This window comes from Brachyhypopomus gauderio, chromosome 2 (genome assembly GCF_052324685.1).
Source record: "Brachyhypopomus gauderio isolate BG-103 chromosome 2, BGAUD_0.2, whole genome shotgun sequence".
NCBI lineage: Eukaryota > Metazoa > Chordata > Actinopteri > Gymnotiformes > Hypopomidae > Brachyhypopomus > Brachyhypopomus gauderio.
In genome coordinates this window covers 27,470,415-27,492,764 of record NC_135212.1, presented here as the reverse complement: position 1 = coordinate 27,492,764, position 22,350 = coordinate 27,470,415, and the positions used below count along the sequence as shown (strand labels likewise).

Genomic DNA, 22,350 nt, shown 5'->3' with positions numbered 1-22,350 from the left:
TTCCACAACCACTTCAAACCACAGGGCTGCTAGGAATGCTGGTTATGAAGCCAATAGAAGTGCAGCAGCCCTGTGGGAAGAGCTACAGTCACTGCAGCTAAAGTGGGATGGATGGTGCCGCCAGTAGATGTGAAGTGAGGTTCTCGCTGTCAGTCACAATGAAGAACAGTTCCTGTAGCCACTCACCCATACAGCAATGAAAAAACCCCTAAAAGGTCTCAGCAACTGGAATGTGTCAGAGAGGAGTCAGAGAGATGAGAGGCTCGTGTGTGGCTCAGCCCTTTGTGTCCTGCTGCACAGTAGATCAGTGGACTCCAGCTATAAACATATGGGGACTTTTGTTTACGTGTGACTGAAATGCTTTTTAACAGAACCTGAGAGAACGCAATTCTCAAACCAGCCGGCTAACAGCAAATCCATCGCCGTTGCAACTTAAACGTGGCACTAATGGAATAATGAAATGGCTGTACTGCAGGCTAGATTACTTCCTAAAGCCAAGCCATGTTGCATGCGGAACGTCATATCTCTTGATTAAAAGTTGGGTCATAATTGGTTGCATTTAGATGAAAAATTAGCAGTCATCATATGATAGTGGAGTAGCAAAAGTGGCTCTAAGCCAGAAAACAAGATTGTTGTTATCTTAAAAGGAGCATTAGTGAGTGTGCATTCATATGTTTCTATTTAACAGGGTCATTGGCAGAGTCTTTATTGATGCTGGGTATGACACGGACCAAACAGGAGAAAAGCACTTTAAAATGACATAGCTAGACTATATTGACAAAAATATATATAATTGCATCCGACAAGATACTGCAAAAACATTAAACATGGACATCAGCAGATAATTACAGGTTAATGCTGCAGGCAGCATAGAAATCTGTGAGCTCTCAAATACTGATTCCACTATTTGTATTACAGAGGCCACTGCTGTGATACAGTTGGAACAGATTAACAAATGAAGGACTGTTCACCTCCTTAGTGAAAGAGGAGCAATATTATCTACAGCAAATATTGGGGTGTGTGTGTGTGTGTGTATGTGTGTGTGTGTGTGTGTGTGTGTGTGTGTGTGTGTGTGTGTGAGTGTAGGTGTGTGTGTGTGTGTGTGTGTGTGTGTGTGTGTGTGTGTGTGTGTGTGAGTGTAGGTGTGTGTGTGTGTGTGTGTGTGTGTGTGTGTGTGTGTGTGTGTGTGTGTGTGTGTGTGTGTGTGAGTGTAGGTGTGTGTGTTAAAGGTGTGTGTGTTTAATGTGTGTGTGTGTGTGTGTGTGTGTGTGTGTGTGTGTGTGTGTGTGTGTGTGTGTGTGTGTGAGTGTAGGTGTGTGTGTGTGTGTGTGTGTGTGTGTGTGTGTGTGTGTGTGTGTGTGAGTGTAGGTGTGTGTGTGTGTGTGTGTGTGTGTGTGTGTGTGTGTGTGTGTGTGTGTGTGTGTGTGTGTGTGTGTGTGTGTGAGAGAGAGAGAGAGAGAGAAAGAGAGAGAGAGAGAGAGAGAGAGAGAAAGACAGAGAAAGAGAGTAAAGGCTATTGGGTTGTTATCTATAGAGGAAAATAGGAGAAGTTTAATGGAGGGTTATGACTCCTCTTCATCAATGAAGAGTGAAGTCCACCCTCCCTCACAGATGATTTTACAGCAGTGACTAACACGGCTCCCTTAACCACACACGGAAAACATGCAGACAGAGAAACAAGGGGACAAAAGCAGTGGTGACTTCTGCATACAAAGCTTGTACATTGCAATGTGCAATTTGAGAACATTACTGATCTAAGCATTCATTTTGCTGTCAAATGACTGAATGCATGAAACTCAAATTCTGTGTGTGTGCGCATGTGTATGTGTGTGTGATTACTTGATTGGTGCTATCGAAGTTGTTTTTCACTGATCTGGAAATGTAATGGGGCATGAAGAAAACCACACACATCTTATTTTTGATGAACATTTTAAATATATAGACATGCATCCATGAACACACATTTATGCCCTTATACTTTAAAACTGTGGTATCCTAGCAACTACAAAGCTGAACTATAGCAGTTGAACATGTGTGTGTGTGTGTGTGGTTTGTTGGTTTAGCCACTTCGGTGTGGTCATTCTCACACATATAAGATTGTTCTCTTCGTTGTTGTTCTGCCTATTTTTACAGAGTTAGATGCACTCACTGTTAACAGTTTATTTAATCTTTAATATCTACTTCATTTAAATAGCTGTGTTATGATTATAGTTAACAGAAGCATGGACAGAAGTATCTCTCTGTCTGTCTGTCACTCTTTTTTTGTCTCTCTTTTTCTCTTTCTGTCTCTCTCTTTCTGTGTATGTCTCCCTGTCTCTATGTATCTCATTCTCTCCCTCCCTCCCTCCTTCTCAATCCCCTCCTCCTCCTTCTCTCCCTCCCTCCCTCCTTCTCTATCTCCTCCTCCTCCTCCTCTCACTACCTCTCTCTGGACATGTGCTCTCTCCCCTCCACACCACACTGCTCATCTATGTCCAGTACCACTCATATAGTACTAAACTAAACAGCTATTAGTTGAAGTTGTTTTCACTTCAGCACTGCTAATTCTCTCTCTCTCTCTCTCTCTCTCTCTCTCTCTCTCTCTCTCTCTCTCTCTCTCTCTCTCTCTCTCTCTCTCTCTCTCTCTCTCTCTCTCTCTCTTTCTCTCTCTCTCTCTCTCTCTCTCTCTCTCTCTCTCACAGTGTTGAGTATAGGAGAGGGGGGCTTCTGGGAAGGCACTGTGAAAGGGAGGACTGGCTGGTTCCCTGCAGACTGTGTGGAGGAGGTGCAGATGAGACAGTATGACCCTCGTCTAGGTAAGTAATAAAACACAGCAGCTCACTTTCCCCACAGACGCTAGAACATGGGTCCTCCACACACAGGGCTCAGTAAACAAGGCTGTTCCTCTACACACAGGACTCAGTAAACAAGGCTGTTCCTCCACACACAGGACTCAGTAAACAAGGCTGTTCCTCCACACACAGGGCTCAGTAAACAAGGCTGTTCCTCCACACACAGGGCTCAGTAAACAAGGCTGTTCCTCCAGACACAGGGCTCAGTAAACAAGGCTGTTCCTTTACACAGGGCTCAGTAAACAAGGCTGTTCCTCCACACACAGGGCTCAGTAAACAAGGCTGTTCCTTTACACAGGGCTCAGTAAACAAGGCTGTTCCTCCACACACAGGGCTCAGTAAACAAGGCTGTTCCTCCACACACAGGGCTCAGTAAACAAGGCTGTTCCTCCACACACAGGGCTCAGTAAACAAGGCTGTTCCTCCACACACAGGGCTCAGTAAACAAGGCTGTTCCTCCACACACAGGGCTCAGTAAACAAGGCTGTTCCTCCACACACAGGGCTCAGTAAACAAGGCTGTTCCTCCACACACAGGGCTCAGTAAACAAGGCTGTTCCTCCACACACAGGGCTCAGTAAACAAGGCTGTTCCTCCACACACAGGACTCAGTAAACAAGGCTGTTCCTCCACACACAGGGCTCAGTAAACAAGGCTGTTCCTCCACACACAGGGCTCAGTAAACAAGGCTGTTCCTCCACATACAGGGCTCAGTAAACAAGGCTGTTCCTCCACTCACAGGGCTCAGTAAATGTCTTGTTTTGGTTGTTTCCCACCACTCTCCACTGGCTGCATTAAATATCTCATTTAAATGCAACCTGTGCAAGATAGATGGAACATTCCAGCATCATTTTGCCAGTCACACGACTGAGATCTGACTGGTACCATCACTCACACATACCTTCCGTTAAGAGGAGGTTAAAAGGTTGTGCATTACCCTTGAGCTTTTGAAAAAAAAAACTTTGTACACCAAAGACTTAATGATTTCAGAAACAATCTCTTTAGTGTGATAGATTCATGTTCGCCAAGTGGATTGGAAAAGATCACTAACTAGGGATTAAGGTGAGTAACATAGCAACAGCCTGGCTGTTTGGACAACGCTGAATTGTAATCGCTCACATTATTCCTTTTGGAAACAATTTCTTCTTATTATGCCACACACACACACACACACCACACACATACATACATACACCACACACACACACACACACACACACACACACACACACACACACACACACACACACACACACACACATGCACATGCACACAAACACACACACATGCACATGCATGCACAGACACACACACACATACATACACAGGCATGCACACACACACACACACAAACAAATACACAAGCACACATGCTTATACACACACAGCACAAGTGACACGAAGGTCAAAATTTCCATTCCAGTCATTATTACTACATTATTACATAATTAAGAAGCCCAGACTTAAAACCACACAAGGAACACTTTTAAAAACACAAATGTCACTGTCTAAAGTTATTTATTTGTCCATATCATACTGCACATATCTGAATACTTATGATTCTTTCAAATGGGTTGATAAAAATTAGACCCTGATGCTGAATATCTAAAAAAAATTTCCCATGCTTTTTTCATAAGCCCCAAAGTCCATACCTTTTCCAGGATTTAGTATGTAACACCAGGCATTCTCAGTTTTAATTTAAGCACTGTTTTCTCTGGACAGTTCCCTTTTACCATCACTAGTCTCTGTAGACAGTACATTACTCCTAAGTATTAATTCAGTGAGCCTCTGTTGCAGGACCTTGGACAGCTCTATACATTCGTCTTTCTCTGCATTTGTGCCTGTCTGTGCTTGCATATTTGTGTATGTATCGTATGACAACAGAAGGAAGCTCTTTGACAGTGAAGGCAATATGTTTTGCCTCAGTGAAGCATGGAAGACCATCCTGTTTACAATTAACTTGCCCAAACAAGGCCTCCTGCATGATTCTGTGTGCTGGTGGTCTCATTCATTCATCAGTTCCCCACTAGTTCCTTCTTCTCTACCTCTGTCATCTTTTGCCCTCTTTTTCTTCCTTTCTCTTTTCTCTTTCTCTCTGTCTCACACTCCTCTGTTCCCATCTCTACCTCTCTGTGGTATCTCTCTAGTTGACCTATTGTCTGTAGCAGTAGCAGTTGTTTTAATGCAGGTGCTGTAGTGTCATGTGGGACAACTGTGATGGAGAAAAGAGGCGATGCATGGTGCATGTCTGGAATGAATAAAGTCATGTGTCACTGTAAGGGAGGATAGAGACCTGAATACCAATGTACAAATGTACAGCAGGGAAGTCCTTCCTTCTCTCTCTCTATCTCTCTCTCCCTCTCTCTCTCTCCCCCTCTTTCTCCCTCCCCCCTTCCTGCTCCCACTTGTCACTGGATGACTCATTCTTCTGTGAATCATTCCAATAGAGGGTGTTCTATATTTAGTCTCATTTAGGTTTTAGTTACAGGAACTCCCTTTACAGTGTCTCTCTATATTTGTTCCTTTTGTTTTCTACTTTGATCTGCTGATCTGTCTTTATTTCTCTATCTCTTCCTCTCTCCCTCTTTCTCTCTCTCCCTCTCTCACTCTTTCTCTCTCTCCCTCCCCCTTTCCCTCTCTCTCTCACACTCTCTCTCACTCTCTCTCCCTCTGTCCCCTTTCTCTCTCTCTCTCACTCTCTCCCTCACACACTCTTTTTCTCTCCCCCTTTCCCTCTCTCCAACTTTCCCTATCTCTCTCTCACTCTCTCTCTCCCTCACACTCTCTCACTCTCTCTTTTCCCTCTCTCTCTCCCACCCTCTCTGTCTCCCCCTTTCCCTCTCTCTCTCCCTCTCTCTCCCTCACTGAGTCCTCTGTTCCAGTGCTCTCTGTTAGTCTCTTTTGCATGTTCTCACTCATGATCAGGTCCACTTGAATGGGCTTTATTGGCATGGCTGCTTCACGTGTAGCATTGCTGACCAATTACACAATGATTGGCAATGCAATAACAATGTGTATAACAACGTCCTAATTATATGTAGCAAGCATAATTCCTGCTCATCATGTATTTGTATTTTTGTCAATGGTACAGTATAGTATAGTATAGTACATGTGGAGATACATAATACATATATTCCAATACATATGAGTACCAGAAACAAGTTAACACATAAATATGTATCATCAGTTGACATAAGAACACAGTTAACCATGTTGACTCACCCTGGGTGGCTCCATGTAGGGCCATAGTGCACTTTCCCTAATATTTTGTTAACTGGGTGAACTGAACGAACTGTACAATTATTCGTGATATTTCATTGAAGGGCCTTCTGGCCGGCTTTCCTTCACGGTGAAGATTAGACTGCACCCCATTCTCAACCTCCTCCCCACTCTTATCTCCCCCGGCAGCCAACATTCCTCCTGCCCTTTACTATGGCTAAGCTTGTGCCCACTGTGCCTGTACTTTGTTAAGATCTGTTTAATATCTGTTGTAGTTTCATACCTCTGGTAGTTTATTAAATGGTGTGCCAAGTGTTTTAGTGAGTATATGGAGGTCTGTCAAATGAACCCAACTTGGGGGCAAAAGGGGCAAATGCAGAAGAGATTAACCCATACAGTACAGCAGACCTGTCTCACCCATACAGTATAGCAGACCTGTCTCACACAAACAGTACAGCAGACCTGTCTCACCCATACAGTATAGCAGACCTGTCTCACACAAACAGTACAGCAGACCTGTCTCACCCATATAGTACAGCAGACCTGTCTCACCCAAACTTTACAACAGACCTGTCTCACCCATACAGTACAGCAGACCTGTCTCACACACACAGTACAGCAGACCTGTCTCACCCATATAGTACAGCAGACCTGTCTCACACACACAGAACAGCAGACCTGTCTCACCCATATAGTACAGCAGACCTGTCTCACACACACAGTGCAGCAGACCTGTCTCACCCATATAGTATAGCAGACCTGTCTCACCCATACAGTACAACAGACCTGTCTCACCCAAACAGTACAGCAGACCTGTCTCACCCAAACAGTACAGCAGACCTGTCTCACCCATACAGTACAGCAAGACCTGTCTCACCCATATAGTACAGCAGACCTGTCTCACCCATATAGTACAGCAGACCTGTCTCACACACACAGTGCAGCAGACCTGTTTCACCCATATAGTACAGCAGACCTGTCTCACCCATACAGTACAACAGACCTGTCTCACCCATACAGTATAGCAGACCTGTCTCACACAAACAGTACAGCAGACCTGTCTCACTCATATAGTACAGCAGACCTGTCTCACCCAAACTTTACAACAGACCTGTCTCACCCATACAGTACAGCAGACCTGTCTCACACACACAGTACAGCAGACCTGTCTCACCCATATAATACAGCAGACCTGTCTCACACACACAGTACAGCAGACCTGTCTCACCCATATAGTACAGCAGACCTGTCTCACACACACAGTGCAGCAGACCTGTCTCACCCATATAGTACAACAGACCTGTCTCACCCAAACAGTACAGCAGACCTGTCTCACCCAAACAGTACAGCAGACCTGTCTCACCCAAACAGTACAGCAGACCTGTCTCACCCATACAGTACAGCAAGACCTGTCTCACCCATACAGTACAGCAGACCTGTCTCACTCAAACAGTACAGCAGACCTGTCTCACCCAAACAGTACAGCAGACCTGTCTCACCCATACAGTACAGCAGACCTGTCTCACCCATACAGTACAGCAGACCTATCTCTCCCAAACAGTACAGCAAGACCTGTCCCACCCATACAGTACAGCAGACCTGTCTCACCCATACAGTACAGCAGACCTGTCTCACCCAAACAGTACAGCAAGACCTGTCTCACCCAAACAGTACAGCAGGCCTCCTGCTACTTGTAAAACTTTCAAAGCTTTCAAAAACATGCACTTTGTTTAAATTATAAAAGTATTTCTACTATGTTGTATGAAAGTATAAGTAATGCTTAACTGTTTAACCTAAAATAACAAAAATCTCTGACTTGAGAATACTAATTACAATCCTTTAGGAAATGATTCAGTGTATCATGCTATCTTAAAGTTCAACATGATTTGATTAGCATTTAAAAAATACACCGAACACAAAAATGTGACTTGAGGGACTCTTTCTCTATTTTGTTTTTATAGTTGATTCTGACATTCAGTACAATTAGATCACCAACTTTAGAACATAAGTGTATTTTGAATGGAAAGTCCATGTTAGTGCTGGTCAAATTATTCAGTTTTACAAAGTTTATATCTCATTGAAAAACACACACACAGACTGCGGTTATCACTGGACTGTGTTTGTGGTTCTGCTTGGGGAGCTGTATTACAAAGACAGCAGGATGGAAAGAGCACTGGTGGCTCTCTGCTGTTAGTGTTATTAATAGTAATGAAGTTTAGAACTGCCCACTGTACTCTGTAAAAACAGCATCCACATCAAAGCTCCCCACCATTATCTCTCTCTCTCTCTCTTTCTCTCTCTGTCCCCCCTCTGTTTCTCTTTCTCCCTCTTGCTCTAGCGCTCTCTTTCTCTCTCTCTCTTCCTCCTCAGTGTCTGTTTTCCCTTCAGTCTGTACAGAGCAATATGGACTAATGTGGTGTATCACTGATGACTTGAGTCTTTCTGTCTGTGACAAGCATGGAGTGTTGGATCCAGCGTTTTAAATTGTTTGTGAAGTGTTTGGGATCTGTAATTAATGTGCCTTGTATATTAATAACTACAGGGGAGTAGGACGGGTAGTTGTGTCTCAGCTGTAGCTTGACTACAGTGTGCACAGAGGCACTGCAGTTTGGGCAGTCGGGTGTGTCTGTCTGCTTGTCTCTACCCAGCTGTGGTTACTTTGTAAGTGCTCAGAGTTCTTCTCTGTGTGTTGTGGGTCACTGTACTAGGGTAATCTGCCCCTGTGTATTCTCTGTGTGTTCTGGGTCACTGTGCCAAGGTAATCTGCTCCTGTGTATTCTCTGTGTGTTGTGGGTCACTGTGCCAGGGTAATCTGCCCCTGTGTATTCTCTGTGTGTTCTGGGTCACTGTGCCAGGGTAATCTGCCCCTGTGTGTTCTCTGTGTGTTGTGGGTCACTGTGCTAGGGTAATCTGCCCCTGTGTATTCTCTGTGTGTTGTGGGTCACTGTGCTAGGGTAATCTGCCCCTGTGTATTCTCTGTGTGTTGTGGGTCACTGTGCCAGGGTAATCTGCCCCTGTGTATTCTCTGTGTGTTGTGGGTCACTGTGCTAGGGTAATCTGCTCCTGTGTATTCTCTGTGTGTTGTGGGTCACTGTGCCAAGGTAATCTGCCCCTGTGTATTCTCTGTGTGTTGTGGGTCACTGTGCTAGGGTAATCTGCCCCTGTGTATTCTCTGTGTGTTGTGGGTCACTGTGCCACTGTGTCACTGTGTTAGTTATTGTACTCAGGTAATCTGCCCCTGTGTATTCTCTGTAATCTGCCCCTGTGAGGAACAGAGAGCACTGAAGCCCTTTGGCTGTTTCAGTCCAGTAATTCAAGCAGTTTTTTTTGTGTTGGCCGTTGTCTGTTTGTCGTGTTAGTGTTGTTCCAATGTGCAGCAGTGTGGAGCTCCAGCACTAGTTGAAAGGACTTGTTTCAGAGTTTATCTCATGGCTCTCATGGCTTGGGATTTCTGTTTAATAGGTGATTCTTAAAATTGATGGTTCTTTTTTTTTGAATGCAGAGAAATAGAGGGTATTGGCCTAATTCTGCTCACATGCATTGTTTGGTATCCTCTGGACTCCGAGGATACTCTTGCAGAACTCTGTATTCAAGGATTCAATGGAGGGTTTTGTCCCATCTTTCAAATTCATGATTGGTTAGTGGTTCCCAGACTGAATGGAAAATTGTGAGCCAGGTTCTAATTGCTAATTCAAATCGAACGGCTCATTTAATGGCATAGAAAACTCTCATCGCTTTATCTTTTAAGTCCTCACAGCTGAAGTGATCAGATGAAGTGATACATGAGAGGAGATATGTGTAATATTTAGTTTTTTCTCTTCACTGCTTCCTCTTCCACTGCATCACTCTGTGCAGGTGTAATGTAATAGCATGAGTTTATTTTTAGGTCTTAGTGTTCACAAATGTGTGGAAATGACTAAGCTTGTTGTTTCCTTAGGTTGTAAACACAGTGCTTACAGAAAGGCTGTAGATCAGAACTGTGATCTGCTCATGCTCTGGTTAACTAGGCTGGAACTCCATGGGTTTGCTTAAGAAAGGACGGCTGGCATCAGGTTGACTTCCGTTCTGTATAAAGACATTACAGGGAGCAGTGGCGTTACCACTCAGAGAGATGCACAAGAGCATGGTGTGGACTGGGAGTGACACTGGTCCACCGCTCTGCACATTACAAGCGTGTAGTTTAACCTGGGATTGCAACCTGGGAGAATACAATGAGCTCAAATAAATAGATTTTGGGTATATTTTTCTAATCACCAGTTATTTGAGTCTTGGTACAGATTTAAGCCACCCGAGACATGCGTGAGCCACCATCTGGACTTACTGGAGCGGAGTAGTTTGGAAGCTTCTTCATGCTGATTGGTCTCTCAGTACCTTAACATTCTATGAATCTAACTGTTAAGAGAAGATATTCTGGCTTTAGTGACGTTCTCTCCATTTTTCTCCGCTTTTTTGCCGACATTTTATCTCAGCCAGAAGATTAAAAGCATTTGATAAATTGCTCATTCAAACACACTGACAGTAAAGAAGCCAAGTGAAATAGTTTGTGACACTACAACCTAGCCAATGACTCAGTCATTCTGGTATGCAATAACATTACAAACTCTTTGGTTCTGTATGGTACTGTCAAAAATAAACACCCATTTTGGACCAGTGAACAGGATCAATGCAACTTGTGCTGTTTCCTGAAAAATATGAACAGGGTAAAGAGTTTTGCTCTTGAGGCCAATTTTGTACGCGTAGCACATGAGAGTGAATGTGAGCATGTGTGTGTTGGTGTGTACTGTGTATCTTGGGTGAGTATGTGGTTAATGCCAGACAACAGCACCATAATAGGTGTTGTTGTGTCTGCCCCTGTTTTCTGGGTTATAACTCACTGTCACAGCTTGCAGCTCTACAGTTCTGGCCTGATTGTGTTTTATTAGGTTGCTCTGCCTCCAGTGTTACCGTGACGGCATGTTGGATGACATATCGGTCTGGCCTGTGGTGGGGGTCAGTTATGCACATGCCCCCACAGACACACCCACCGCCTGGTCGTGCTGTATTTCTGCATTGTCAGTGATCGTTATATACAGTATAATAGTTAGATTTGACCTGGGGCGCCAGGTTTATGCCCATGCTAAATCCCCTTGTGAGGTGAATAAACTGTCCGGGCCGAGGTCTTTCACAGAATACGTCTGTATGTTGCGAGGACAGACTCTCACATGCACTTCTTCTGTTTGTTTCTTATTATTACCAAATAAGACATGGAGTTCTTTCTTGGAGAAAAAACTACCCTCTTCATCTCTTCCTTACGGGAGAGGAGCGTTTGGCTCGTGTCCTCAGCACCACAACTCCAAGTGCCCTCCTCTCACACTTGCCCTGTTATTACTTGGGAGAAATGGCTGTTTCTCACGCACTGAGTCCACCTGGCGAGTCCAAACCTGGCGAGTCCGTCCCTGCGTCTCAGCATAAAATGTGGGCGACCCCAGCACGGGGCAGCCAGGGGCCAGAGAGACACGCAGGCCGGGAGGAGGAGGAACAGGAAGTGTGAGATGAAGTAAAAATGAAGTATGGAGTGAGAGATAGAGAAGACATACAGTGAGAGGAAAGGGGTGATGCAGAAATCACATCAGTATCGGCTCTGAGACGGAACAGTATTATCAACCATGGAGAAGAATCACCCACTAGCCCCATCCTTCTGACCCATTTTCTGCAGCCTGTGTGTGTGTGTGTGTGTGTGTGTGTGCGTGTGTGTGTGTGTGTGTGTGTGTGTGTGTGTGTGTGTGTGTCAGGAAGAAGACTTTTGTAGTATCCATGTGGAAAGTTTTGTTTTGAAAACTAAAAATGATTGATGATTTTCTTTTCCTTACTGAAGTTAAAGGCCCCACTCAACATCATACCCACGCCCACGCACCCCCCCATTATGAGCATAGCTTACCCGGCATGCTCACAGTGAGAAGTCCAATGAAAATATTGCTAATTACTCTATGAAGTCTCTATAAAGTGACTATGAAATGTGCAGTTGCAGGCTCATATTGCATGTTTAAGAATATGTTTAATTGTTTAAATGTTTAAATTTATTACTGTGTCTTGTCATGGACCAACATGGTGATATGATCATACATTTCAAATGATCATAAAATCTTAGAAGTGCAGTGCTGAATTTCAGTACTGACTGACAAGCAATACTTCTCTACTGGCTGGCGATGCTATGTTTCGTGTGAATTTTAATAAAAAAATTTAAAATTGATGGATACTTGATCTTCATCATTTAATAAGCCTGTAAGGCTGCTTTGATTTCTAGATCAGCTCAGACTGGAGCATGTCAGAGGGTCTGCAACACTGGCTCCGGCTGTTCCAGTAATCTCACACTTGCTCAGGGGCTCACAAGAGTCCCCACACCTCTTATCTGAGGAACAATGATGATTTGTGAGCCATTTCCCATGTGCGCCACTGCAGTGAAAAGCCCGGGAATGCTCAGACGACTTGTGGTGCTCAACCCAGGACTGTCATGTGTTACGGATGGATCCGACTCCTGGTGAGCCTGAGTGGTGGATATGAGGAGATGCAGATGCAGATCCCCACAGCCTGCTGAATTGTTTGAGATAGAGGGACAGGTGTTCTCCTGTGTACAAATTCCACATCCTTACCATTTGTCCATTCAGAGTGGTACAGTGCACAGGCTTAACACACACACTCGTACTCACACTCAATATGGGAAAAGGTGAGAGGGTCACTACTATAATGTGGAAGTCATGTTTTGCTGAAATGTATAGTTTGGATAGCAGATTCTGAGTTCTGAGGCATCTCACACTAAAATGTTTGATGTTCTTATTGAGATATGAGCAACAGTTTACAGGTGTGAACTTTGTAGTTTTTCACACCCTAAAATATGTGCGTGGGCTTATCAAATAAATGACTGACTCAGAATAATTGTTTACAAAACCATGTCACCTGTAGCTAGGCTGCTATTCCCTGTGGGTTAGTTTTTCCTTCATATCAGAGGATTACTCATGGACCTTTTCAAGTAGGGTGATGGAAGGGGCTTACCTGGGTATGATTTGAAATGGGATGTTGAAGACTTTATGTTTTTTGATTTGTTCGTAAATCCTGGCTGCTAATGGTGTTTTATGAAGTTACAAATAAGCTATCATCTGCTGCTTTTCTTGTCATCTTGTGTACTGGAAGAAAGTTGCTTAGCTGCTTGTGAATTAGGTGTGTGTATGTGTGTTTCTGCATGTGTGTGTATGTGCGTGTGTGTGCGTGTGTTTGTGTGTGTGTGTGTGTGTGTGTGTGTGTGTGTGTGTGTGTGTGTGTGTGTGTGTGTGTGTGTGTGTGTGTGTGTGTGTGTGTGTGTGTGTGTGTGCACAAATGCCTACATATTTGTCTTTGGACCTGAATCATGACACACATGATCATGTTTTTTGCCATCTGGTGTGAACGAGTCACAGCTGTGCTGAAGGAACTTTTAATCTCAGTCCTTAATCCTGAGACTGCCACTTATCCCTCAGATTAAGAATGACAGCAGTTACCAAAAATATGCCAATAAAAAGAGAATGTAATGTAATGAATGAATATACAAAATTCATCCAGGTATGTATGATGACTTAGCTCTCTTGTCGATTGATAAGTGCTCTGTATGTTGGGATATAAACCTGCTCCCCCTCACTCTGCCCTGCTGAAGATGATGAATGACTGCATTACTCTTGCCCAGGATGCAGATGGGAAGAGCATGCACATATACACACACATTACTTTGCTTAAATGCTTATCTGTGAATTCCCCCATGCATAGTTCTGTAACTGCTCATGGGTGAAGGACTGGGAAGGTCCAGAATCACAATCTGCAGCAGTCATATACATGTATGCACAAAAACACACAAGCCTGCACACACACACACACACACACACACACACACACACACACACACACACACACACACACACACACACACACACACACACACACACACACACACACTCTATCTGTCTCTCTCCCTCTCCCTCTCTATCTCTGTCTGTCTCTCTCTCTCTCACTCCCTGTCTCTCTCTGTCTGTCTGTCTCTCTCTCTCCCTCTCTCTCTGTCTCTCTCTCTCTATCTATCTCTCTCTCTCTGTCTATGTCCCTCCCCTTCTCTCAGTCTGATCTTTTATTCCTCTCTTGTCATCATTAAAATGCTAAATCATGCCAAACCTTCTCACCTCTGCAGTGACAGAGATCACACTACAGGTTGCAGAGACCTGAGCTGACTATTTTATATTGCATAATTAGATTATTAACAGATTTTGAGATTACATGTTTAGTTTATTAAGTGGTATTGGATAATCTGTATTTTTATGTTTGTTCGGATTGCAATGAGATATAACTAAGATTTTCTCTTGTGTGTTATATAAAATACAGATAGGACAAGTAATGCATCATCCATTCAATAGAATGATGATAGAATGATAGAAATGAATATTCATGCTTTAGCAGTTTTATGCCTTTTATTGTCATGCCAATGAAAACTGAGCTCAATAACCACTTGCATATTTACAAATGAGTCTCTTTGCACAAAAGATACCTGTGCTGGCTTGTGTGAGTCACAATTAAAAGAGTGTGTGTATTCTGTGTGGGTCTGGATGTGGCTGTGTGGGTCTAGCTGTGGCTGTGTGGGTGTGGTTGTGGTTGTGTGGGTGTGGTTGTGGATGTGGTTGTGTGGGTGTGGTTGTGGATGTGGTTGTGTGGGTGTGGTTGTGGATGTGGTTGTGTGGGTGTGGTTGTGGATGTGGTTGTGTGGGTGTGGTTGTGGATGTGGATGTGTGGGTGTGGTTGTGGATGTGGATGTGGATGTGGATGTGGTTGTGGATGTGGCTGTGTGGGTGTGGTTGTGGATGTGGATGTGGTTGTGGATGTGGTTGTGTGGGTGTGGTTGTGGTTGTGTGGATGTGGTTGTGTGGGTGTGGATGTGTAGGTGTGGATGTGGTTGTGTTGTGTGGTTGTGTGGGTGTGGATGTGTAGGTGTGGATGTGGTTGTGTGGATGTGGTTGTGTGGTTGTGTGGGTGTGGATGTGTAGGTGTGGATGTGGTTGTGTGGATGTGGTTGTGTGGGTGTGGATGTGGTTGTGTGGTTGTGTAGGTGTGGATGTGGTTGTGTGGATGTGGTTGTGTGGGTGTGGATGTGTGGATGTGGTTGTGTGGATGTGGTTGTGTGGGTGTGGATGTGGTTGTGTGGATGTGTAGGTGTGGATGTGGTTGTGTGGATGTGGTTGTGTGGATGTGGTTGTGTGGTTGTGTGGGTGTGGATGTGTGGATGTGGTTGTGTGGATGTGGTTGTGTGGATGTGGTTGTGTGGTTGTGTGGATGTGGTTGTGTGGTTGTGTGGATGTGGTTGTGTGGGTGTGGATGTGGTTGTGTGGATGTGGATGTGTGGATGTGGATGTGTGGATGTGGTTGTGTGGTTGTGTGGGTGTGGATGTGGCTGTGTGGATGTAGCTGTGTGGGTGTGGATGTGGCTGTGTGGTTGTGGCTGTGTGGGTGTGGATGTTGCTGTGTGGGTGTGGTTGTGTTGGTGTAGGTTACTATAGTAAAAGTACAAGTATTGGCCTTCAAATGTACTTAAGTCCTGAAAGTAAAGGTAAAGGCTCTGATATTTAGCACCATGCTCTGCGTGTAAAACCTGTCAAAATAGAATTTGTTTTCTAATGTAAAGTGCTGTTCACATGTTTATTATTTCCACAATATCAATGCATTTAGCTAGCTGGAAGCTCCATTACTATCTTAGTAATTTGTTTTTTACATGCCAAGTGTATTGCGAAGGCAGTTTTCTTTTGTGTAATAGCAATTGCACAATAGCAACCACACCCTATTAATAGCCTACGTAGCTACATGTATACAATGCTAGTGTCTGACTTATTTTAACAAACACAAAGAAACCGTTTGCTCCAAGATGACCAGTAGAACTATGAAAATATCTCACCTCTGCGTTTCCTTAGACAGGATGGGGAATTCTTACAAGAACAAATCTTATCAGATTGAAGCAGGCAGAGAAGACACTTGAAAAGGAAGGAGTGAATTTTCTTTTCGACTACTTCGTAATTTCTCTCAGATAATTCCCTGGGTTTAGTGTGGAGTTACAGTTTCGTCCGTTTGTATGTGGGGATCTGTTCTCTCTCACCGTTACGCTGCTGCGCTGCCCTTGAACCGAACGCTGACTGGTGCACGTGCTTCCCGCTTCTTTTGATTTGTTACTTTTTTAATGAACACGCGAGCCTGGAGGTCGCACAAGGTAGTTGAGTAAAAAATAGAAGATTTGACTTTGAAATGTAGTGGAGTTCAAGTTAAAAGTTACAAAAATTGAAATACTACATTTTCTTTGTTACTGTCCACCACTGGTGTTGATGTGGGTGTGTGTGAGGGTGTGTGTAGGTGTGTGTAGGTGTGTGGGTGTGTGTAGTCAGCAGATTGTCCTTCAGTAGGAAGCAGTGCATCGATTTCCAACCCAAAGTCCAATCACATAAATCTAGCAAGACTTAAGACACCGGCCCTATTAACCAGACTCACTACTTGAGGATTAATGAGCCAATTCTCTCTCTACACACACACACACACACACACACACACACACTGTACACACTGCACACATCTGCATAAATACTGATTGAAAGACAAGATTGCACACACCTGCACATTCAAAATGGTTCTGTTAATCTAATATTTAATGTTAACATGTACATAATATAAAATGTGCTTTGTCATTTTCTTTCAGAAACAAGAGAGGACCGTACTAAGAGGCTATTCAGACACTACACTGTGGGCTCATATGACAACTTTACCTCTTATAGGTATGTTGAAAGGTGTGTGTGTTTGTGTGTGTTGTGTGTGTGTGTGTGTGTGTGTGTGTGTGTGTGTGTGTGTGTGTGTGTTGTGTGTGTGTGTTGTGTGTGTGTGCGTTTGTGTGTGTGTGTGTGTGTGTGTGTGTGTGTGTGTGTCCGTCCTATAATATGTATGATGTGTATGCTTGTCCACTGTGTATAAGGAACCTGTGCATTATATAATGTATCAGTGTCTGGTTTTTGCCTTAAGATTCTTCTGCCATCTAGAGGTTGGAGGGAGTTATTACATGAGTTGAACTCATGTTCTATCATGTATATAATATTTCCGTGTCTGAATTTATTTGACAGATGATAATGTCTTTATGATAATTGGCCTGCCACAACAACTTTAAGACAGGCCCAAACATCACAAGAGAAAACCCTCTTGTAATTCAGAAACAGCCCAGAGATCTAATATGAAAGTCATCATAATGACACAAAATATCCTGAAGTATGAAGCTATAGCCCATCAGAGACATATGTGGAGAAGTTTGAGTGAAGTGTGGAGAAGAGAGAGAGATGGGGGTGCTTAGGTAGAAACGTGCAGGGAGAGGATTAACAACAGGAGGCTCTCTGTCAAACTTAGGGTCTCCACTCCATCCATCTTCCTTCATTTAGGCAGCCTGACTCCAACAGCGATCCAGACTGTGAGCTAAACTGCCTTCTCACTGCCACTCACATGTGTCTACACACTCCGGAATGACACCCCTTCACACTGATTCACTTCGCATCATAGTGACGACCCCTGCGTGGTTTAGTATCTTTGGTTCACCATTCAGATAATACGTGATCAGCAGTGGTTCTGAGGTACAAACAAAAACCTATTGCGTAAAGAACAGGGTTGAGGTGACTGTGACAAGTAAACTGCGACAAGGCTGCAGTCTGAAACACATCCTCAAAATGTAATATGTGTCAGTGAAGATGCAAGGTTGACATTTCTAATAAAGTGAGCAGTGAACATACAGTGGAAATATACTGACATGACATCAATGATGAAGAGTGGTCAGTGTACTGGTTGAGCTGTATTTTGGTGTTGAAAGAGGGTTGATAGAGGAGAAATGCACCATCCGTTCTCATGTCAAATTTAACACACCACTTAATAAATGTTAGTGATGCTAATAATGTAGGCAAATGAAAGGAGCAGTCAGCATTATGCTAATGGAATCATGCAAACTAGCTCCCTCTAGCTAATCTTCATTTTTAGCTGCATTACACTCTTTTCTGTCTGAAGTATTCATTAAAGTTCTTGTTAAACAGAATTAAAGCTTCTTAGACTCGCGACCCATAATGGACTGTGAGAAGATGATAAACCTGCAGACAATACAGCAACGGTCCAAAAAAGGTCATCTCAGCCTCGTCAAACCCATTTAAACCACTTTTCACTGGATTGTGTGTATAATTCATTGCATTCTCAATAGATATTACTCAATAGTATTGCTCTTAGAGTAGATAAGACCATTTCTGCACTAATGTCTGCTAGTGTCTGATAGCTTAGCCTATATACTCACAATAAAAAAACTGTACCCGTGCACATAAACCAGTATAAACCGAACACTGCACTGTCTGTAATCTTGTGGTTGTTGCATCACTGTAAGGGTAAGGCTGGCCCAGTATGAGCTCACACAAACTCTGTCTGATCTTCTGTATACCACACCTCAGTCTACTTAACCTGAGGCACTAATGCAATAGAATAATCAGTAATTGATCTAATTGATGCTTCACTGCCCAATTATGTTCTTGTCACTCCTAATGCATCAGTGATGATCACCAAAAGAGAGATACAGAGAGAGGAGGATATACACAGACAGAGAGTCACAGAGAGAGAGAGACAGAGAGAGAGAAGGATAGAGTCTGGCTGGAGGGGAGGGTGTACATCATTTGAATTCTCCATTACAAAGACAGTAGCCATGCTCTGATCCCAGCAGAAGTGTAGTCTGCGTGGAGGCTGTGCGTTGGCCTGTGGACGCTGCCTTGAAAGGCCCTGCTGGGCGCTACTGTCGCTTTGATACACACAACACACAGGCGCACAGCCCTAGCCTTAGCCCTAGCCTTAGCCCTAGCCTAGCTGCCATGTCCTTCTGTACATACTGCTACATAAATGTGATTGAAACAGTATTAGTAAACCATATCAACACATGATTTTTGTGAAATCATGCTTTGTGTTGAAAGAGGTGCATCTAGTGCTCTGAGCTCTGGGGTATGTCAAATGAAGTCAGTCTCTGGGCTGTTTTTCTGGGCTTTTGGATTTTATTTGTTTTGTGAAAGCTGGCATAGATGGTAATATTGTAACATATTATAACACATGTATTACTTCAAATTGAAAGTAGCCTAATAGCTTATCTATAATATATAACTTTTTAAAAAGTAACTTTACAGCACTGATGATGTTTTTAGGTAATTTAACATTTCTGTAGTTAAATATATCTTTAGAATAGCTTGTTTTTAATAGGATGTTGTTTTCTTATGATCTTGTTTGTAATAGGATGTTAAATGTGAAAGGACAGAGGCTGGTGATGATAGGTGGCGTTGTTTGTGTGATGTGAGATCTTGCTCATGGTGATCCTCATGATGACAGAGACTCTGCTCACATGAGTGAGAAAGCGAAGAACAGACCTGCCTCTGCTGAGAACACTAATGGATCCTGCAATGGCATCTCCACACAACTAGACAGATGGCTGCTGATGGAGTTTAGGGGCATGGGCTGTGTTCATGTGTGTGTGTGTGTGTGTGTGTGTGTGTGTGTGTGTGTGTGTGTGTGTGTGTGTGTGTGTGTGTGTGTGTGTGTGTGTGTGTGTGTGTGTGTGTGTGCGTGAGTGTGTGCGTGTGCTGGGGTGTGTGTATGTGTCCATGTGTGTGTGTGTGTGTGTGTGTGTGTGTGTGTGTGTGTGTGTGGAGGAGTAGGAGGGGGAGAGCACCCTTGCAATTTTATGTCTCATCAGGCTGAAGTGTAAGGCAGCTCATATTGTGTCCTGCTGTAGTCTTTAACCTCAGCTTTGCTCAGTGTTATAGAGAGAGAGTGAGAGAGAGAGAAAGAGAGAGGGATGGATGCTCACCTCTCTGTTCTTTTTTAATAGCATAAAATGGATGACATTAGCATTTTATCCAATCTCTTAATGCTTTAATGGAGTCTGCTATGAAATAATGCAGAGAGACTAAAACTCCCACCTGCACTTTTTCCCCATATAACTTTTTTTGATTGGCTTGTCAGTAGGAGAAGGAGAATTTTTTCCTTCTTCATCTCCTTCTAAATTTTTATATATATATTTTTGTCTGGGAAAGTGGAGCAGAGTAGCTCCACAGGGTCCTCCTGCAGGCCTGCACTGTGTGGCCCAGCAGGGCTCTCCTGTGTGGGCATGATGCAGGAGTCTGACCTGCCTGGCCTTCTGTCTCCTGTCCCCAGTGATTACATCATTGAGGAGAGGGATGCTGTGCTGCAGAAGAAAGAAAACGAGGGATTTGGTTTTGTCCTGCGTGGAGCCAAAGGTAAGACTGACCAACTCCAGACCAGCCGTTTGGTAAATGTATTAAAGTGCTAATGAAAACAACCCAGAACAATCAAGAACACTATGAGTTTCAATGGAATTCTTTCAAGAACTTCATGATCGTGCTAAAGTTGACCAAAAAGCATGTTTAAAATTCTGAGGAGTTGAAGATGACTGGAAAGCCAATTCATGCGTGCCAGAGGGATGGAATGACAGTGCCGTGTTGGTGTCGGTGGATCAGTGGGTCAGTGCTGGTGTTGGTGGATCAGTGGGTTGGTGTCGGTGGATCAGTGAGTTGGTGTCGTGGGTTGGTGTCGGTGGATCAGTGGGTTGGTGCCGGTGTCGGTGGATCAGTGGGTTGGTGTCGGTGGATCAGTGTGTTGGTGTCGGTGGATCAGTGGGTCAGTGCTGGTGTCGGTGGATCAGTGGGTCGGTGTCGGTGGATCAGTGGGAGGGGCATGCGTGGATGCCAGTGCTGCTGGCTCATTTAACTGAAGCTTTGACAGGCTGCACACTAGCAGGATGATTCTGAAGTGTTCGAGAACAGTGTTCTGTTTCAATGCGGTCGAAGCCTTTACAGGTTGAAAGGTTTTAATCAGTCAGAGTGTTGAGAACCAGACCCGTGTTCTAGATGCTCAGACCCGTGTTCTAGATGCTCAGACTTCAGAGTCTCTTGCCGACCTAAAAAAAAATCGGATACAGCATCTGCTAAATGCCCTAAATGTAAATGTAAATGTAGTTGTCACAAAATTTTGGAAAATACGGATTTTATATTTATTCATTTCAAATACTGTGTCTTTAAATACAAATGAACTCTTACACATAAATAGCATATCCTTGGGCACCCTAAAGACTATTTTAGGGTTGGGATGTTCGTGACTAGCTTCATCCAGCCTAAACACTGCCTAGCATATATTTTCTTATAGAAGACAAAACTGAAAGCAGGCAAGGTCTGTGAACAAGCTGAGGAGGTGTGGAATATCTGGGCTAGGCCAGATCCCCCGTGACAGGTCGTGTCTCTGTTGGACTGGGCCACTGATTGCACAAAGTAGTATACATGGCAGTTTTATATAAGATTACTTATGCTCCCCTGAAATGCCTGGATCATTCATCCAGTATGAGTCAAAGCTGACACAGTGTACTTTAACCTGAGAGTCAGGGTTTCATTTAGAATTGTGTTAGGTACAAAACAACAATGTAGGTGTCAGCATCTAGTTACCTGCAGACTGCAGTCTGAGTTTCTTTCTGCACTGCCTGGAGTCATGATTACAACTTCAGTCTTGGCTGCAAGGCTTTTAATTACAGACATGTTACAAACAGGTGAGTCTATTGATAGAACAGACTGGACTAGGGTTAGGGTTCAGTTTTTCACAATAGTGGGCAACATTTGGACAGGGTTCCTGTGAGATTTGCAGAACTCAGGATTCCCACAGGAAGAAGAGAGGAACTAATGAATTTTACTGCCACAGAAACAGTGCTGGTACAGAGAGGTCAGGACTGTGACTGCACTGCTGAGCTGGAAAGGGCAGAACACTTGTTTCAGACTAAATATTGTATTTGTTACATACTTAACGTGATCATTATTTTCAGAATTAATATTATTATTTATTTTATTAGCATTTCATATAATATTCTGTTTACATTTTATTAACATTTCTGCAATCAGAATTTCATCTTTGAGGCCATGTAGCTAGGTGAAAAAAGCTTGGTGTCCAAGAAAAAAATCAAAATGGGGTAAGGTGGGAGAATGGAGAGCACTGGGACTGTACTGGGAGTGTACTGGGAGAGGACACTTTCAGTCCATTCTGAAGTGAAGGATCTGAAGGGACACTGTGTTCACCCAGCAGTGAAGCCCCAACCAAAATGCACAGTTCTGTCTGACCTCAGCTTCTGGTCAGCAGGGCCATGGGATGCATGTGAGTGTGTGGAGATGTGTGTGCCCTGTCTTTGGGTGGCACCATCCTGGGTAGAAGGTATGAACTGTGAG

At 43.7% G+C, this 22,350-nt stretch overlaps 1 protein-coding gene across 11 annotated transcripts in view; it reads left to right on the top strand.

Annotated features, from left to right (window-relative positions):
- The window catches only part of shank3a (SH3 and multiple ankyrin repeat domains 3a), a 171,269-nt gene that overhangs the window by 126,695 nt on the left and 22,224 nt on the right, over positions 1 to 22,350 (top strand). For all 11 annotated transcript variants that reach the window (XR_013125742.1, XR_013125743.1, XR_013125744.1 and 8 more), the window contains 3 exons: positions 2,682 to 2,795; positions 16,776 to 16,851; positions 20,282 to 20,364. Coding sequence is in view for 8 of the 11 variants with exons in the window: in XM_076993025.1 (XP_076849140.1) it covers positions 2,682 to 2,795; positions 16,776 to 16,851; positions 20,282 to 20,364 (273 nt within the window). In the remaining 3 variants the exon portion in view is untranslated. The remainder of the gene's footprint in view (positions 1 to 2,681; positions 2,796 to 16,775; positions 16,852 to 20,281; positions 20,365 to 22,350) is intronic.